Source organism: Saccopteryx bilineata, chromosome 5, assembly GCF_036850765.1.
Source record: "Saccopteryx bilineata isolate mSacBil1 chromosome 5, mSacBil1_pri_phased_curated, whole genome shotgun sequence".
Classification (NCBI taxonomy): Eukaryota; Metazoa; Chordata; class Mammalia; order Chiroptera; family Emballonuridae; genus Saccopteryx; species Saccopteryx bilineata.
In genome coordinates, this window is record NC_089494.1 from 9,371,545 (window position 1) to 9,385,134 (window position 13,590).

General features: G+C 50.1%; 1 protein-coding gene across 1 annotated transcript in view; it reads left to right on the top strand.

Annotated features, from left to right (window-relative positions):
* The first annotated feature begins 441 nt into the window (after nucleotides 1–441).
* Nucleotides 442–13,590, top strand: part of PID1 (phosphotyrosine interaction domain containing 1) — a 227,885-nt gene continuing 214,736 nt past the window's right edge. The window contains exon 1 of the mRNA XM_066232539.1: nucleotides 442–788. Within this exon, the coding sequence (XP_066088636.1) occupies nucleotides 759–788 (30 nt within the window). The 5' untranslated portion in view covers nucleotides 442–758. The remainder of the gene's footprint in view (nucleotides 789–13,590) is intronic.

The following is a 13,590-nucleotide window of genomic DNA, read 5'->3' on the forward strand; positions in this document are numbered from 1 at the left end:
CTCTAGCCTCAGACCCCAGCGTAGGGACTGGCGCATACTAGGTGCTCAGCGAAGCGAGTGGAAAGCATGAATGGAAGTTTGCCGCGCAGCAGTGCCAGGCAAGACCCAGGCGGCCCAGAGATCCCTGCTGCCCAGGAACCTGGGACCCCAGGGGGCTATGGTTCCTTTTCTCAGAGAGTCCTGCTCTCCAGGCCCTTCCCTCCCCAGCCAGTCTGTCCCCTCTGCCACTCTGCCAGACCCCATGCCACCCGGGGTGCCCGCTGAGAGCAGGGCCGCCGGCTCTGGCCTGCCCAGTGTGCTCTCGCCGGGATCTGGGGGCCGCCGTGCAGCGCCTCAGACCCCCGCGGCCCCGGGGTGCGGGCTGTCAGGCGGGCGCCGGCCCCGGGCATGCTCAGAGCGCTCAGGTCCGGAGGCGGCGGCGGTGGGGGAGGAGGAGGGAGCGGTCGCCGCCGCCGCCGCCGCCGCCGCCGCCGCCGCCGTGCGCTCGCGGGCCCGGGCGGAGCTGCGCAGTCTTCTCGCAGCTGCGCCAGGACAGCCGGCGCGCGGCCGTGCCCACAAGTTGCCGGCAGCTGAGCGCGGCGCCGCCTCCTCCTGCACGCAGCCCCCCCCACTCGCCCACCCCGCGGCGGTGGCCAGCTCCAGGACGCACATCCCGCGGACGCCGACCCCAGATGTAAAGCGGGACCGCAGCCGCTCGCCCCCAGGCGCATCCACTGAGTCTCCACAGCGTCTCCTGTGCCAAATCCCTCGGCTGGAAGATGTGGCAGCCGGCCACGGAGCGCCTGCAGGTAAGGGGCACCCCGGCAGCCGGGGGCCAGCCTGGAGGAGGAGGTGCCCCGGCCACAGGAGCCGAGCTGGCGCCTTTGCCCACTTGCAGGGATTTGCCCAAAACGATCGTGTAAAACGGACGGATAGGAACATGATGCTGTCGGCTTAACCTAGCGCCGGGCATCGGCGGGGACGAGGGGTGATAAATTGACGAACGTATTGCTTTGGGTGTCAGAACTTTCGGCCTGGGGGTGCTTGTGTGATGGAATAGGAAAGGTTGGACTTTCTGACCAGTAATTTTAGACTGCATTCCACTAACACAATTTTACTGGTCTGGGGTTAGTTAGGGTTTTTGCATCCAGATTTTTTTTTCCCTTCTTTTTGTCTCCAGGAAAGACAGAGCAAATGATTTGTGAAAGCATCCGTTTGCCAATATAATTTGGAAATATCCAGCTTGGTTTGGCTTGGTCATGGTATGCTACTTATTTCTCCCCCCCCCCCCCACCCCCCATTCGTTGGCGCTCTCTCTGATTCTACCCTGAACCTAAGCTTCCCCAGATATTTGAAAATCAAAAGTTAAGTTCAGCCAGGAATAATTATGTCCTGGGTCATCCTATCACAAGTTGTTCACAGCTGTCTACTGGAAATCGCTTTCCTTTGGATTCTGAAGCTATGGCGTTGGGAAGGAGGTCAAAGTGAGAAGGGACTGTGTTTTCAGAGGGGACACTTGGGACTCTGGAATTGCCCTGACTCGAGGTTTGGTGACGACTGCCTTTAGCTCGCAGATATTCTCAAGAGGAGGGGCAGCAGGTCTGCCAGATAAGACCCACTGAGTCCAGTTAAACTTTTGGCAGGCTCAGAGCCACACTGTTCCCCAGTAAAGTTTGAAGAAGTGTTTAAGTGGTAAAATATAGCACTGTTGGCGGCCAAGTGGGTCTGAAGAGTTAGGACGGTGCAGGCCAGAGGCCCAGCTGGCTCGGATGGTTTCTCAATAAAAAGTCAAAGCTGCAGACTGCCCCTCAGATGCTGGGAGAGGCTAACCTGTGGGTTCTCATCCTGATTCACCTGCCAACACCACTGCATTTGGCAGTAGCGGATGAGCCGCAGCGCCCGCCCACGCCTCTCTGGGCCTGAGATACGAGGGGAGTGGGTCCACAGGAACAGAACTGGAGCAATCAGGCCAGCCCTCCAGGGTCTCAAATGGACTAAACAAGAAAAGGGACCTTTGGTCTTGGGGATGGGGTGGTAGGTGACCAGCCTCTAACCTCCTCCTTGTCTTAGTAAGATATCAACACTGGGCTCTGAGTGATTGGCCAAAGGTGATGTCAATGGACTTCGGCAGGGACACCAGTTACCAGTTGTGCATTTGAATTCCCCCTTCAGTTTGGGGCATGGATTCTGTTCTAAAGGAGGTGGGTGGCTGAGGGGTGGAGGGTGGAGTGTTCCCCATCAAGTGAGGTGGGTAGCTCTTGGGAGTCCTTAGAGAGCTGAGGCCACGGTTCCTTAAGGTGGGTCTTATGGCCCAGTAATCAGTGCCTCGGCAGAGTTTGTGGATTTTTGTCCCTTGAAGTTATTTCTGCTGGCCTGTTTGCTTTCGGGACTCCTGTGTGCTGCGGAGCCCGTGCCCCTTGGCAGGAGGGAGCTCTGGCTTGCCTTCGGCGTGTCAGTCGTTACTCACTGGAAATGTCCTCCTGGCTCTTCTGTGAAATGTACACATGCACATTTGGCAAGAGTCTGGTTTATTACAGTTTGTGTTTGCAATGCACTTCTTTCATTTGGAGACGTCATGTTGAGAGAGCCCTGGCTTTTGGCTTTCGAAAGCGCAGGTAAACATGACTTATCCCTGACTCAGATCAAGGCACTGTTGGACGGTGCCTATCAATATGGGGCTTAACCTCATGCTCCCCAAATTTAAATCAGGAAACAGCCTGGTGCTCTTTTTACAAAACCACCTCAGGCCTCGTGATGCTCAAAGTGCGCCAAATGGAGGAAAAAACCCACAAAACTTCATATTCGTGGCTTCTTCCCCAAGAGCCTCCGGATACTTCTTTGCAGCACACACACTTTGTGGGTTTTTCCTTCTTGCTCTGGGGGAGGGAGATGTTGAGTGTGAGGTGGCGAGTGAGCTGCTTGCAATTCTATTTTATTTGCATTCCTTGTGGTTACCTTTGTCAGGGTCCCTGCTGTCTGGGAGCTTTTTCTTCCCCTTTCTTCCCTCTAGGGCAGGGGTCCCCAAACTTTTTACACAGGGGGCCAATTCACTGTCCCTCAGACCGTTGGAGGGCCGCCACATACAGTGCTCCTCTCACTGACCACCAATGAAAGAGGTGCCCCTTCCGGAAGTGTGGCGGGGGGCCGGATAAATGGCCTCAGAGGCCCGTGGGCCGTAGTTTGGGGACACTTGCTCTAGGGGAATCATTCTAGAGGAATGTTGGTTTCTGGTTCCTCAGTGCATGGGGTGCGTCCACTGGCCCAGCCTCTGTGGCCTTGGACACGGCCATGGAAATTGTGTCCCACCAGGAAATAAGTGATGGGTCCTGCTGTTTGAGGAAGGCCCACCTTTCTCGCACTAATCTTTTTGACCTTCTCATGTCACCTCATTATTATTTTTTCATTAATTTTTTTTATAAATAAATTTTTATTATAATGGGGTGACATCAACAAATCAGGGTACATATATTCAAAGAAAACATTTCCAGGTTATCTTGTCATTTATCATTAATTTTTAATGCAAACATTCTAATTGAGATGAGCTGAAGTGAAGAAGGCAGCTTCCTGTTGGGACTAGGAGTCAATGTATTTGCACAGATAGTTGGAAGCACAGGGCACAAGGGACGTCGTCTTTTCTTGGTTGGCTTTGGTAGTTCCTATTTCAGGGAGCCCATTTCAAGGGCCCAGGGCCCAGGGAGAGGGCAGAACTTTGCTGAGGCTTGGCAGTCACCCTCCGATTTGAGTCGAGCTGATGGCCTCTTTCATCTTTCATCTTGTTGGATTATCATGATCAATACTTACTTTTTTTTTTTCCTGCCAAATAAAATGATGCTGATGTTTTCTGATTGGAAGTGTTGCTGCTGTCTGACCCAAATCCAGTCCAGGCGAAGCGACCCGTTGCCCCGAGCAGGCCCGAGCTGGGTAATTTCTCATTCAGTCACACAAACCACGGCGAGTTCCTCTGCTCCCTTGAATGTTAAAAACTTCGGCTGCAACCCACTCAAGCTCTGGCTGGGAGCTTCTGCCATGCAAAACGTAATAGGATCGAAAGGGATGTGAAGACTTAAATTACTACCCCAACTTTTAAAAACGAATAAATCCGAATTCTTCTCTTTCCCCTTCCCATCGGAGCCACTGACTTTTGTTCTTGAAGGGACTGGGTAAAGTTATACATTTTTAAAGAGAGATTTGAAATAGGCTCCATGCAGAGAAGTAAAGGGGGCTTTTCAGTAGAAAAAAGCTAAGTTGTTTTTTTTTTAAATAGAGATGAGGTGACTTTTGGCTTTATTATTTAAATTGTGCATGCATGGGTGTCCTGATTGTCTTGATTACTGGGCTGGGCAGCTCCTTGAGAAGGTATTGACTCATCCATGCTGGAAGGGGGACTCGCTCAGACATAAGGAATGTCTGTTTCCCCGGGCATATGTCTTCACCAGCTCTCAGATACATTTTTCTTCGAGTCAGGAGTGGAGGAGAGCCAGAGAAAGATGGATGCGTGGAGACTGAGTTAGACACAGAGCAGGCCGACGCATCCCTGCCCATGGTGTGTCTGTTACAAGGACAGAGTGGAACGGGATGGCGAGAAAGTATGGGAAGTAAGTTCGGATTCTCACGGCGGGGTCCGTGCACAGCCATCTTCTCCTGAAGCATTCCGGACAGGTTGCAGTCTAACCATTGGCCTGCCTCCCCTGGGGTTGAAAGTCTCCACGGTGGGTTCAGAAAATGTGGAGCTTTTCTCCATCAAGCTAGATTGCTCCATCTTAGCCTGGGCCATGTTTGCCCTGCGTCCCCACTTTCCGAAGGAGGGTGGAAAGAGGAAGTCTAGTGAGACCACCGGAGCCTGAAGAAACTGTCTTTGGGCTGCTTGTTAATCAACTTCTGGCTGATAAAAAGGCTGATGTTTTAAACGAAACAATATTTGGAGATTTTAAGGGGGAAGAGCCCTTCTTCTTCCAGAAGTGTCCTGCCCTTTCTCTGCTTGGTCATATCTGCTAGATCTCGCCTCGGCTTGGAGTGTGGATTGTTTTCGATTTGTTTCTCTATTATCATGCCATGTCCTGTCCGTTTAGTCCCTGAGAAGCGAGACGGAAGAACCCTCCGGAATGTCAGCTGGAGACCGTCAGACCTGGGCCACCAGGCAGAGGGAAACCCTTGGCGGAGAGGACACATTTCTAGGCGGACCAGATCGACAGAGAACACGGAGCAAGGGAGACGATGCCAGCAGCCCACATTTACGGAGCACGTGCCGGGCGTGTGGGGCACTGTCCTAAACGGTTTTATTTGAATGACCCAGTTCATGGGTTATGTACCTCCCCCTGTGCTAGATAAAGAAGCTGAAGGCTAGAGAGTTTAAACGATCTGGCCGGGGCCAGACAGCTGGAAATGAACTGAGCTGGAATGCGAACGGTTTGTCTCTGGAGCCGACATCTTAACCACGTCTCTGTCGTCCGGAGGGATGAGACGAAGCAGGATGCGTGACCTGTGCTGGTGCTGTTGTTGCTAATGAACAGAGTAAGAGCAGCAGAGGTCTTGCTGGCTCAGAGAGGCCGCTGTCCTGGTTCTTGCTGAGGCAGTGTGGTTGCCTTCGTTAACCAAGGGCGACCTTCTTTTCGGTGGCCCGCACCGAAACTTAAACTGAAATCCCCAAGTGCCATTTAAGAGTCTCTTCAATGGAAGCGCATAGCATTTATTCAAACTAGACACTGCGGAAGCTGGTAATCAAGCCCAATCACGTCTGTGGGCATGCCTTGTTTAGACCAAAAATGGGGGAACGGGGGGAAGCAGTTGGAGAGGTCAGGAGCAATTGCTTAGGGACAAGTAGTGACTTCTCGAACAGAGCCACAGGCTTCTCACTACATCCTTTCTAGGGTCTGTTGTTTTTCTTCATTCCTCGTAGTTGAGCAAGCACAAAGCATTGGGCCTTATCGTGTGTAAAGGCAACCTGAAGTTATCATTAGTTTGCTTCTCTCAGAATGAAAATGCTATCTTATTATATCATTGGGTCTTTCTGTGAGTTTGTCAGCAAAATCTCTCTACCGAGTGACTTGCAAAATGCTAGCCTTGGGAAAGCCTGTCTGCCCCTGGGTTATCCATTGCCTAATGTTGACTGTGCTGGGTTATCTTGGGGTGTTAGGCAACTTTTGCATTTTCTTTGATGTTCCAGATTAGTTCTCTCCTCCTTCCCCCCTTCCTTCCAACGGCCTTCTTCATTCTACCATGTGAATTATTAGTCCATAAACTGGATCTTGGAAGAGTCGGCCCTGGACAGCCAGCCTCAAGGCTACCGGAGATGAGGCTCTCTTCCATAGTCCTGTTTTACTCCGAAGAGCAGCAGTTCAGGGACTCGTTAGTGGTCAGCAAATAAAACCAGCCCAGAAGCCCTCAATGACTACAGTGTGCTGCGCTCAGCCCCCTTGGGCAGAAATCTAAACGGAGGCTTTGTTTAAGTGGCGTAAGAAGAAATAGTTGAGATGTTTGTCCACAGACCTCCTTAGAGTCTTGCGGAATTAGTTACTATCATTTCATCCCAGTTTAGCTGCTAACCAATGATTACAGCAGTTTCCATCCCAGTTTAGCTGCTAACCAGTGATACAGCAGCAGCAAGTCCACCAGGTCTGTGCCCTCAGGGCCCGTGCTGGCAAAGGACAGCGTCAGCGAGGAGGCACAGCCTGCTTTGTGCTGTGGGCATAGTTCAGGGCTGCCGAAGTCTCAGCCAGCTCTCAGGTAAAGCAGATGCCGCTTGGGCCGGCTCATCTTCCTGAGGTTTCTTTCTCATGCCTGAGGGCTGTGGCCTCCTCCCTCCTCCCTCATTTGCAGCAACCAAGGTCTTACTTTGATAAGAGAGGTTTCAGTAGTGAGCAAAATAACCATCTCCTTCTGCTTGTTGAAGCCCATGGATTAGATGGATCTGGAATTCCTGGTACCTTTGGCATTCATAACTCACATGGCTACTGAGGGACCCTGGTCTCCATGTCTTTACTCTTTGTTGTGGGTTCACTTGAGTTCCCCCCCAAAAGATGTGATACAGTCTCACCACACTATGTGTGAATGTAGTTTTATTTGGAAGTAGGGTCCGTGCCGGTGTAATAGAGTTAAGATGAGGTCATATGGGATTAGGTAAGGCCTGAATTCGGTGACTGGTGTCCTTATTAGGAGAGATTTTAAGAGGAGACACAGGACAGAAGGCCATTTGAAGATGGAGTCAGAGTATGAAGTTATGCTCCCCAAGCCAAGGAATTCCTAGGATGGCTGGCAACCAGCAGAAGTGAGAAGTCTCAAGGGTGGACTGTTCCCCAGAGCCATTGGAGGGAGCACAGGCCTACCTACACCTCGATTTTGGACGTCCAGCCTTCCGAGCGGTGGGAGAATACATTTCTGTTCTTGAACGCCACCCAGTCGGTGGTATTCTGGTAGAGCAGCTCGAGGATGCTAGTACACTACTGAGACCAGGTTGCCCTTTCACTGTGTTCTCTGTATTTCTAGAGAGCTAGGTTATGCCCAATGTTGACAGGCCGGGACAGAATGAACGTGCTTGTATAATGTGCCCTTGTGAATGCTGAGTGTGAATTTACTTAGAGTGAGTTTGAAAAAAACAAAACAAAGGAAAGCAGCCATTGAAGAACAATTAGGACATGTTCTTTCTTCCTCCCGTGTCTACTTCCGGTCAACATCCTCGGAAGAGGCAGCCAGTGGGGGGCCTCCGGAAACTGCAGTGGACGGCTGCTTCGCGAGAGAGTGCGCTTCCGTCATTTCAGTGGCGGCTGGTATGTGCAGATCATCACTGGAAGGTGGATCCCAGTGACATGTTTCCAGACAGGCGGAGAACAAGGGAGGGCTAGGCTGAGATCCTCCAAACAGCCCGGTGTGCGCAGGGCCTCCGGGCGGCGGGACTCTGGGCTTGACTCTTCCCGACCAGGAAAGCACGCGGGCTGACCTTCCAGTCCTTTTCAAATCGGCCTGCAGGACAGCCTCTGCGTGTGTCCCGTTGATTATTTGTATCTGTCTGGTTGAATATTTTGTTTTGTTTTCATCCTCACCTGGTAACGGTATAAATTATTTTAATGAAGAAACCCATGCCTGTGCGGGGACTCGCTCGTAAGACAAAAACATAGATGTGAGTGGGAGTCGTAGCCCTGGCCTTCCCGGGAAAATGCTTTCTGCTGCAGCTGCTGATGGCAGATGTTTCCAGTCCCGGCGAGGGTGGGGGCCTGGGTCACTGCAGAGTGGCTTGCTGGGGTCGCTCACGGTTTAAAATGCTGTTTCACTTTCCATCCATCCCCCACCCCAGGAGGCAGTGAGTTAGCGAATGACTGTGTGTGTGTGTGTGTGTGTGTGAAGGGAGAGGCGTGGATGGAAGAGGTGTCGCCCTTCCCCTAGAAGAGATCCATCCCAGTCCTCGCGTGACCCGTCTTTCCTGACAGTATCTCTGATTGTGGGCCCGAGGATCAACACACAGCTTCCGAAGCCCCTTCTACCCATGGCGTGCTTGGATATGTTTGCTGTAGGACGGGTGGCTTTTCCTCAGGTGTGTGCGACATCTGGGTGTCCAGGCCACCTGTGCGATGGGGTCGTGGAAACTGCTGTTTCCTCTCTAAGTCTGCTGCAGATGTTCCCTGGGGTCCTAGAGGGGGCTGTGGGACCATGGTGTTGATGAGTGGCTCTTTGGCTCTTGCCTTAAATTCTTGGTAGCCTAACCCGTTAGTTTCCTGAGGGGGCTATGACAAAGTGCCACAGACTGGGAAGCTTAAGCGACAGACATTTCTTGCCTCACAGTTCTGGAGGCTGGATGTCTGAAATCAAGGCGTTATCAGGGTTGATTCCTCCTAAGCGCTGCGAGGGAAAATTATTTCCAGGCCTCCCACCCAGCTCCTGGGTGTTTGCGGGTCACCTTTTGCATTCCTTGGCTTGTGGCAGCCTCCCTCCGGGCTTTGCGTGGCGTTCTCCCTGTGTGTCCAACTCTCTCCCCTCCGACTTTCATCCAGTCGTGTTGGATGGGGGCCTGTTCCCCACCAGTGGGATCTTCTTTTAATTTAGCTAATTACCTCTGCAATGACCCTATTTCCAAATAAGGTCACATTCTGGGAGTTAAGACTACTAGATATGAAGTTTTGAGGGACACAATTCAATTCATACCACTTAGTGTGGAATACTTTTTTTTTTTTGAGTAGCTTCCATTCGCCAATATATTTCTTCCTACGTAGACCGACCCTCTGAAAAAAAATAAAAAAAAGCAATGAGAACTTTTTTTCCAAGTAGTAGCACTGCTGTGAAATGGAGGGACTGGGGCATCTGTTACATGTCATGGGGCCCTTGCTACTCTTTTACACTCAGTTGAAAAAAAAACAACAGAACAATAATATCTGCTTAGGGCAGTGGTTCTCAACCTTTCTAATGCCGTGACCCCGCAATACAGTTCCTCATGTTGCAGTGACCCCAAACCAAAAAATAATTTTGGTGGCTACTTCATAACTGTAATTTTGCTACAGTTATGATTCGGAATGTAAATACCTGATATGCATTATGTATTTTCCGATGGCTTTAGGTGACCCTGCCAGGGTCGCGACCCACAACTTGAGAACCGCTGGCTTAGGGTAACCAGGTAACAAGTCAGAGAGTTTAGAATTTAATAAAAAGAAGTGAATAATCTTCCCTCATTCTCATTTCTTCCCATGAAGGAAACTCACGGGATCCCTCTGGTAGCTCTTTTTCCAAAAGTTTCCCCAGATTTTTTTTGCAAATGTATACGAATATGCAGATGCCCATTTAGGCTTTCAAGGATATAATGATAGAACACACGTCCCTCTGGTCCCTCTGCAATTTCTTTTCTGTGTGTTTACTTTGTCCCTGAGAAAGTTTCAAGGGTATCACTTCTGGTCTGTACCTCAGCTCCAGCTCGTTCCGTTGAGACCCGCGGAGAATTCTGTGGTGGGGCTGGACGTGGGATTCAACCAGCCCTCCCTGACCCGGGCAGTGTTTCGGTCGCGTCCCTGTTCAGTTTTGTTTCCCTGTCAGTGATGCTGTTCTACGGATCTGAGCCTTCTCCCTGTCCTTGGGTTTCTTTCGACGGAACTGCTAAAAGTAGAGTTGCTGAATCCATGCCTTTTGCATTTTAGCGGCTGTCAAGAAGGACCTTTCCTGAGAGTTCTGCTTTTTGATCACAAGTGTATGTGATTTTGACAAAGGTGCAAAGCAGATAGTTCACTTGGAGAAAGGAGAGTCTTTTTTTTTCTTTTTTTCTTCAGTGAAACGATGCTGGAACAATTGCCTATCCCTATGCCAAAAACAAAAACAGTACCACCACCAAACCCCAAACTTCAATCCACGGCTCACTTATCCCGTACGCAAGAATACCCTCAAACTGCGTCACAGACATCCCTGTAACGCCTAAAACCCTAAAACTTCTGGACAGAAACAGCAGAGCATCCCTGTGACTTCATATACATCTGTGTCAACAATCAAGATAATGAACAGATCTGTCACACCCAAAACTTTCTCTAGTTTCGGCAGAGATTTCTTGGAACAGTTAACAGAAACACGTCCAGTAAAAGAAACCTTAAATAAATTAGACTTTGCCAAACTTAAAAAAGTTCTGCTCTTTTAAAAGATTATTTTATAAGAGAATGAAAAGATAAGACACAGACTGGGAGAACATGCTTGCAAATTATATACTTATAATGAAGGACGTATATCCAGGCTATATGAAGAACTCTCTCAAAACTCAATAGTAAGATAACGTGATTGTTTAAAAAAAATGAGCAAATGATTTGAACAGAGACATTATAGGGATAGGAAGTAAGCACATGAAAAGATGTTCAATGAAGCATCCACTGGGTATAATAAAAACAAATGTCGGAGATAGATGTAACTTTATTGGCCAGTTTCACCTGCGCAGGGGCGAGTTCCCTGATGTCCGCAGACACCGTGAGCTGCAAATGGGAACCGCCCCACGTGCTTACAGCTAGTTCCTTATATATCCTAAGTAAGCAAGCATAAATACAGAAGCAAAAATAGCGGTCACTTATTTGCTAAGGGAGTTGCACATAGCATAGCAACAGGGGCTGGGTCTAGCTCATTGGCGAACTTCAAACATAAACTTCTGATAAGGGTCTCTAACCAATGGAATGCAAACGTTTTTCTTTGTTCTTAGCCTTACGGGTCCCTATCCTTACCTCCATGTCTCTGCGTCTACACTCTGGCAATCCCAGCACACTTTCCTGAATCTAACAATTTGATCTTTTCTTGATCCTTACATTCAACGTCATTACACAGTAGGAAAATGCAAATGAAAACTACAGTGATATAGCACTCCACGAGTATAGAAGAGCTAAGAATAACACCGTGTGACTGCCCCGGGTATTGGTGAGGATGTGGAGGCAGCAGGGCTCGAGGCACCCCTGGTGGGATGTAACGTGGTGAGGATGAGGAGGCAGCAGGGCTCGAGGCACCGCTGGTGGGATGTAACGTGGTGAGGATGTGGAGGCAGCAGGGCTCGAGGTGCCGCTGGTGGGATGTAACGTGGTGAGGATGAGGAGGCAGCAGGGCTCGAGGCGCCGCTGGTGGGATGTAACGTGGTGAGGATGAGGAGGCAGCAGGGCTCGAGGCGCCGCTGGTGGGATGTAACGTGGTGAGGATGTGGAGGCAGCAGGGCTCGAGGCGCCGCTGGTGGGATGTAACGTGGTGAGGATGAGGAGGCAGCAGGGCTCGAGGCGCCGCTGGTGGGATGTAACGTGGTGAGGATGAGGAGGCAGCAGGGCTCGAGGCGCCGCTGGTGGGATGTAACGTGGTGAGGAGGTGGAGGCAGCGGGGCTCGAGGCACCCCTGGTGGGATGTAACACGTTGGAGAGCAGATTAGTAGTTGCCTGGGGCTGGGACGGAGGAAGGGGTTTGAAAGGGCTTGAAGACACATTTCGGGGTGATGAATACATTCAACATCTTGATTGTGGTGATGGTGTCACGTGATTATGCATATGTGGAAACTCTCAAGCTGCACAGTTTGTTCTATGTCCTCGCTGCGTACACAGAGCCGTTACAGTGCGGGTAGGATGGACCTTGTTCGCCAGGCTCCGTGCTGGGTGTTGGGGAAACTAAACACTACACAGTCCCTGCCCTTACATCTGTGGATTCTGTGGCATACGAATGGAAATTTATGTGAAACGGAAAATGGAAATTAGAACATAGAATGTAAATTGTGAACTCTGTATTTTTCTTCGAGTCCCATTTCCTCTTTTTCAGACGTTTCATTTAGCCCTTGAAAGGGCATTTTTCATCTATTCCAGTGTTGCCCAAGGATCTCAGAGAAACGAGTAGTTGAGCAGGAGGAGACATCCAGCCCACAGGGGGAGAAGTTCGAGTTGGTACCTCGTGGGTCCTTCCTCACTCAGGAGGGCCCTTTTCTCATTGACGCTCCCAGGGGTCCATTGGTCAGCTCCTTTTGGTGTGTTGGCTTTCCGGCTGACGTTCTCAGCTGGCTCAGTCCTCCGAGGACTTTTTATTAGCCCTGTAGCTCAGCATCGGGCTCTGGCCCAAGTGACCGGTACACTCAGGAGATTTTGCTGTTGAGAGGGTAGATTTCTGGGACTGTGACCCGTGTCAGGCCGGGCCATTCAGTGGAATTCACCATGCACAACCACAAACGGGTTTTAATTCTAGTTTGTGGCTGTCATATGCCTAGTAGATAGACGGTCTGGATTTCTCATGAAATAGTTCCTTTTCTCAAAATTATGGCTACTAAAAACGTGGATAGGATGCGACAACTTTATCAATGGCCTTTGAGCCGTAGTAAGGAGTATATTGAAAAGCATTCATAAAAATAGCTTTAGTTTAAAAATAGTTTTCCCCTCAAAGAGGAAAATTTGAGGAATTTGACTCAACCTCTTTTAAAGAAAAGGACAAGAGCCCTGGCCCAATAGCTTAGTTGGTTAGAGCATTATCCTGATATGCAGAGGTTGCTGGTTCGATCCCCGGTCAGGGCGCATACAGGAAGAGATTGATGTTTCTGTCTTTCTCTCTCTTCCTCTCTCTCTATAATTAATTAATTAAAAAAAAACAAAAACAAAGTAAAGGCCAAGAAGTATAAGACTTGGTTCCATAACTATATGAGGAGATCACCTGCATGTTATCCAATCTGAGGTCTTGTTGAGGTGATGGTGGCATCATCATTAACGAACGAGAACAGCAGGTGTAACCTGAGCATCTCCCAGTTACCAGGATGTGTGCTCACCCCTGTGCATGGTGGGTATGATGCTCAACTTCTTTTTCCAACTGAATTCGCCATGCGAGTAGAAGAAAGAAACGCAATAGGTTGAGGTGAGGGACAGCAGACAGGCTAGGAAGAGGGGACACTGGGGAGTCGAGGAGGGTAAAGGATGTGCAGACAAAAAACGAGGAAGAGACGGAGGGTGGCAGGAGCCACACAGGCCCTCAGAAGCCCTGGCATGCGCACAGGCCCACGAGAGTTAGCTGTCACATGTCCCATGCCGCTGTTGGCTTTGGGTCCATTGCTCCTTCCAGCAAAGGCATCAGTGTCCCCACCTGCTTAGTGTTCTGACCAGCTTGGTGGACTGTCTGCTGTCTCAGAAAGACAGTGTTTTTTAGACAAAGAACCTGGAAACT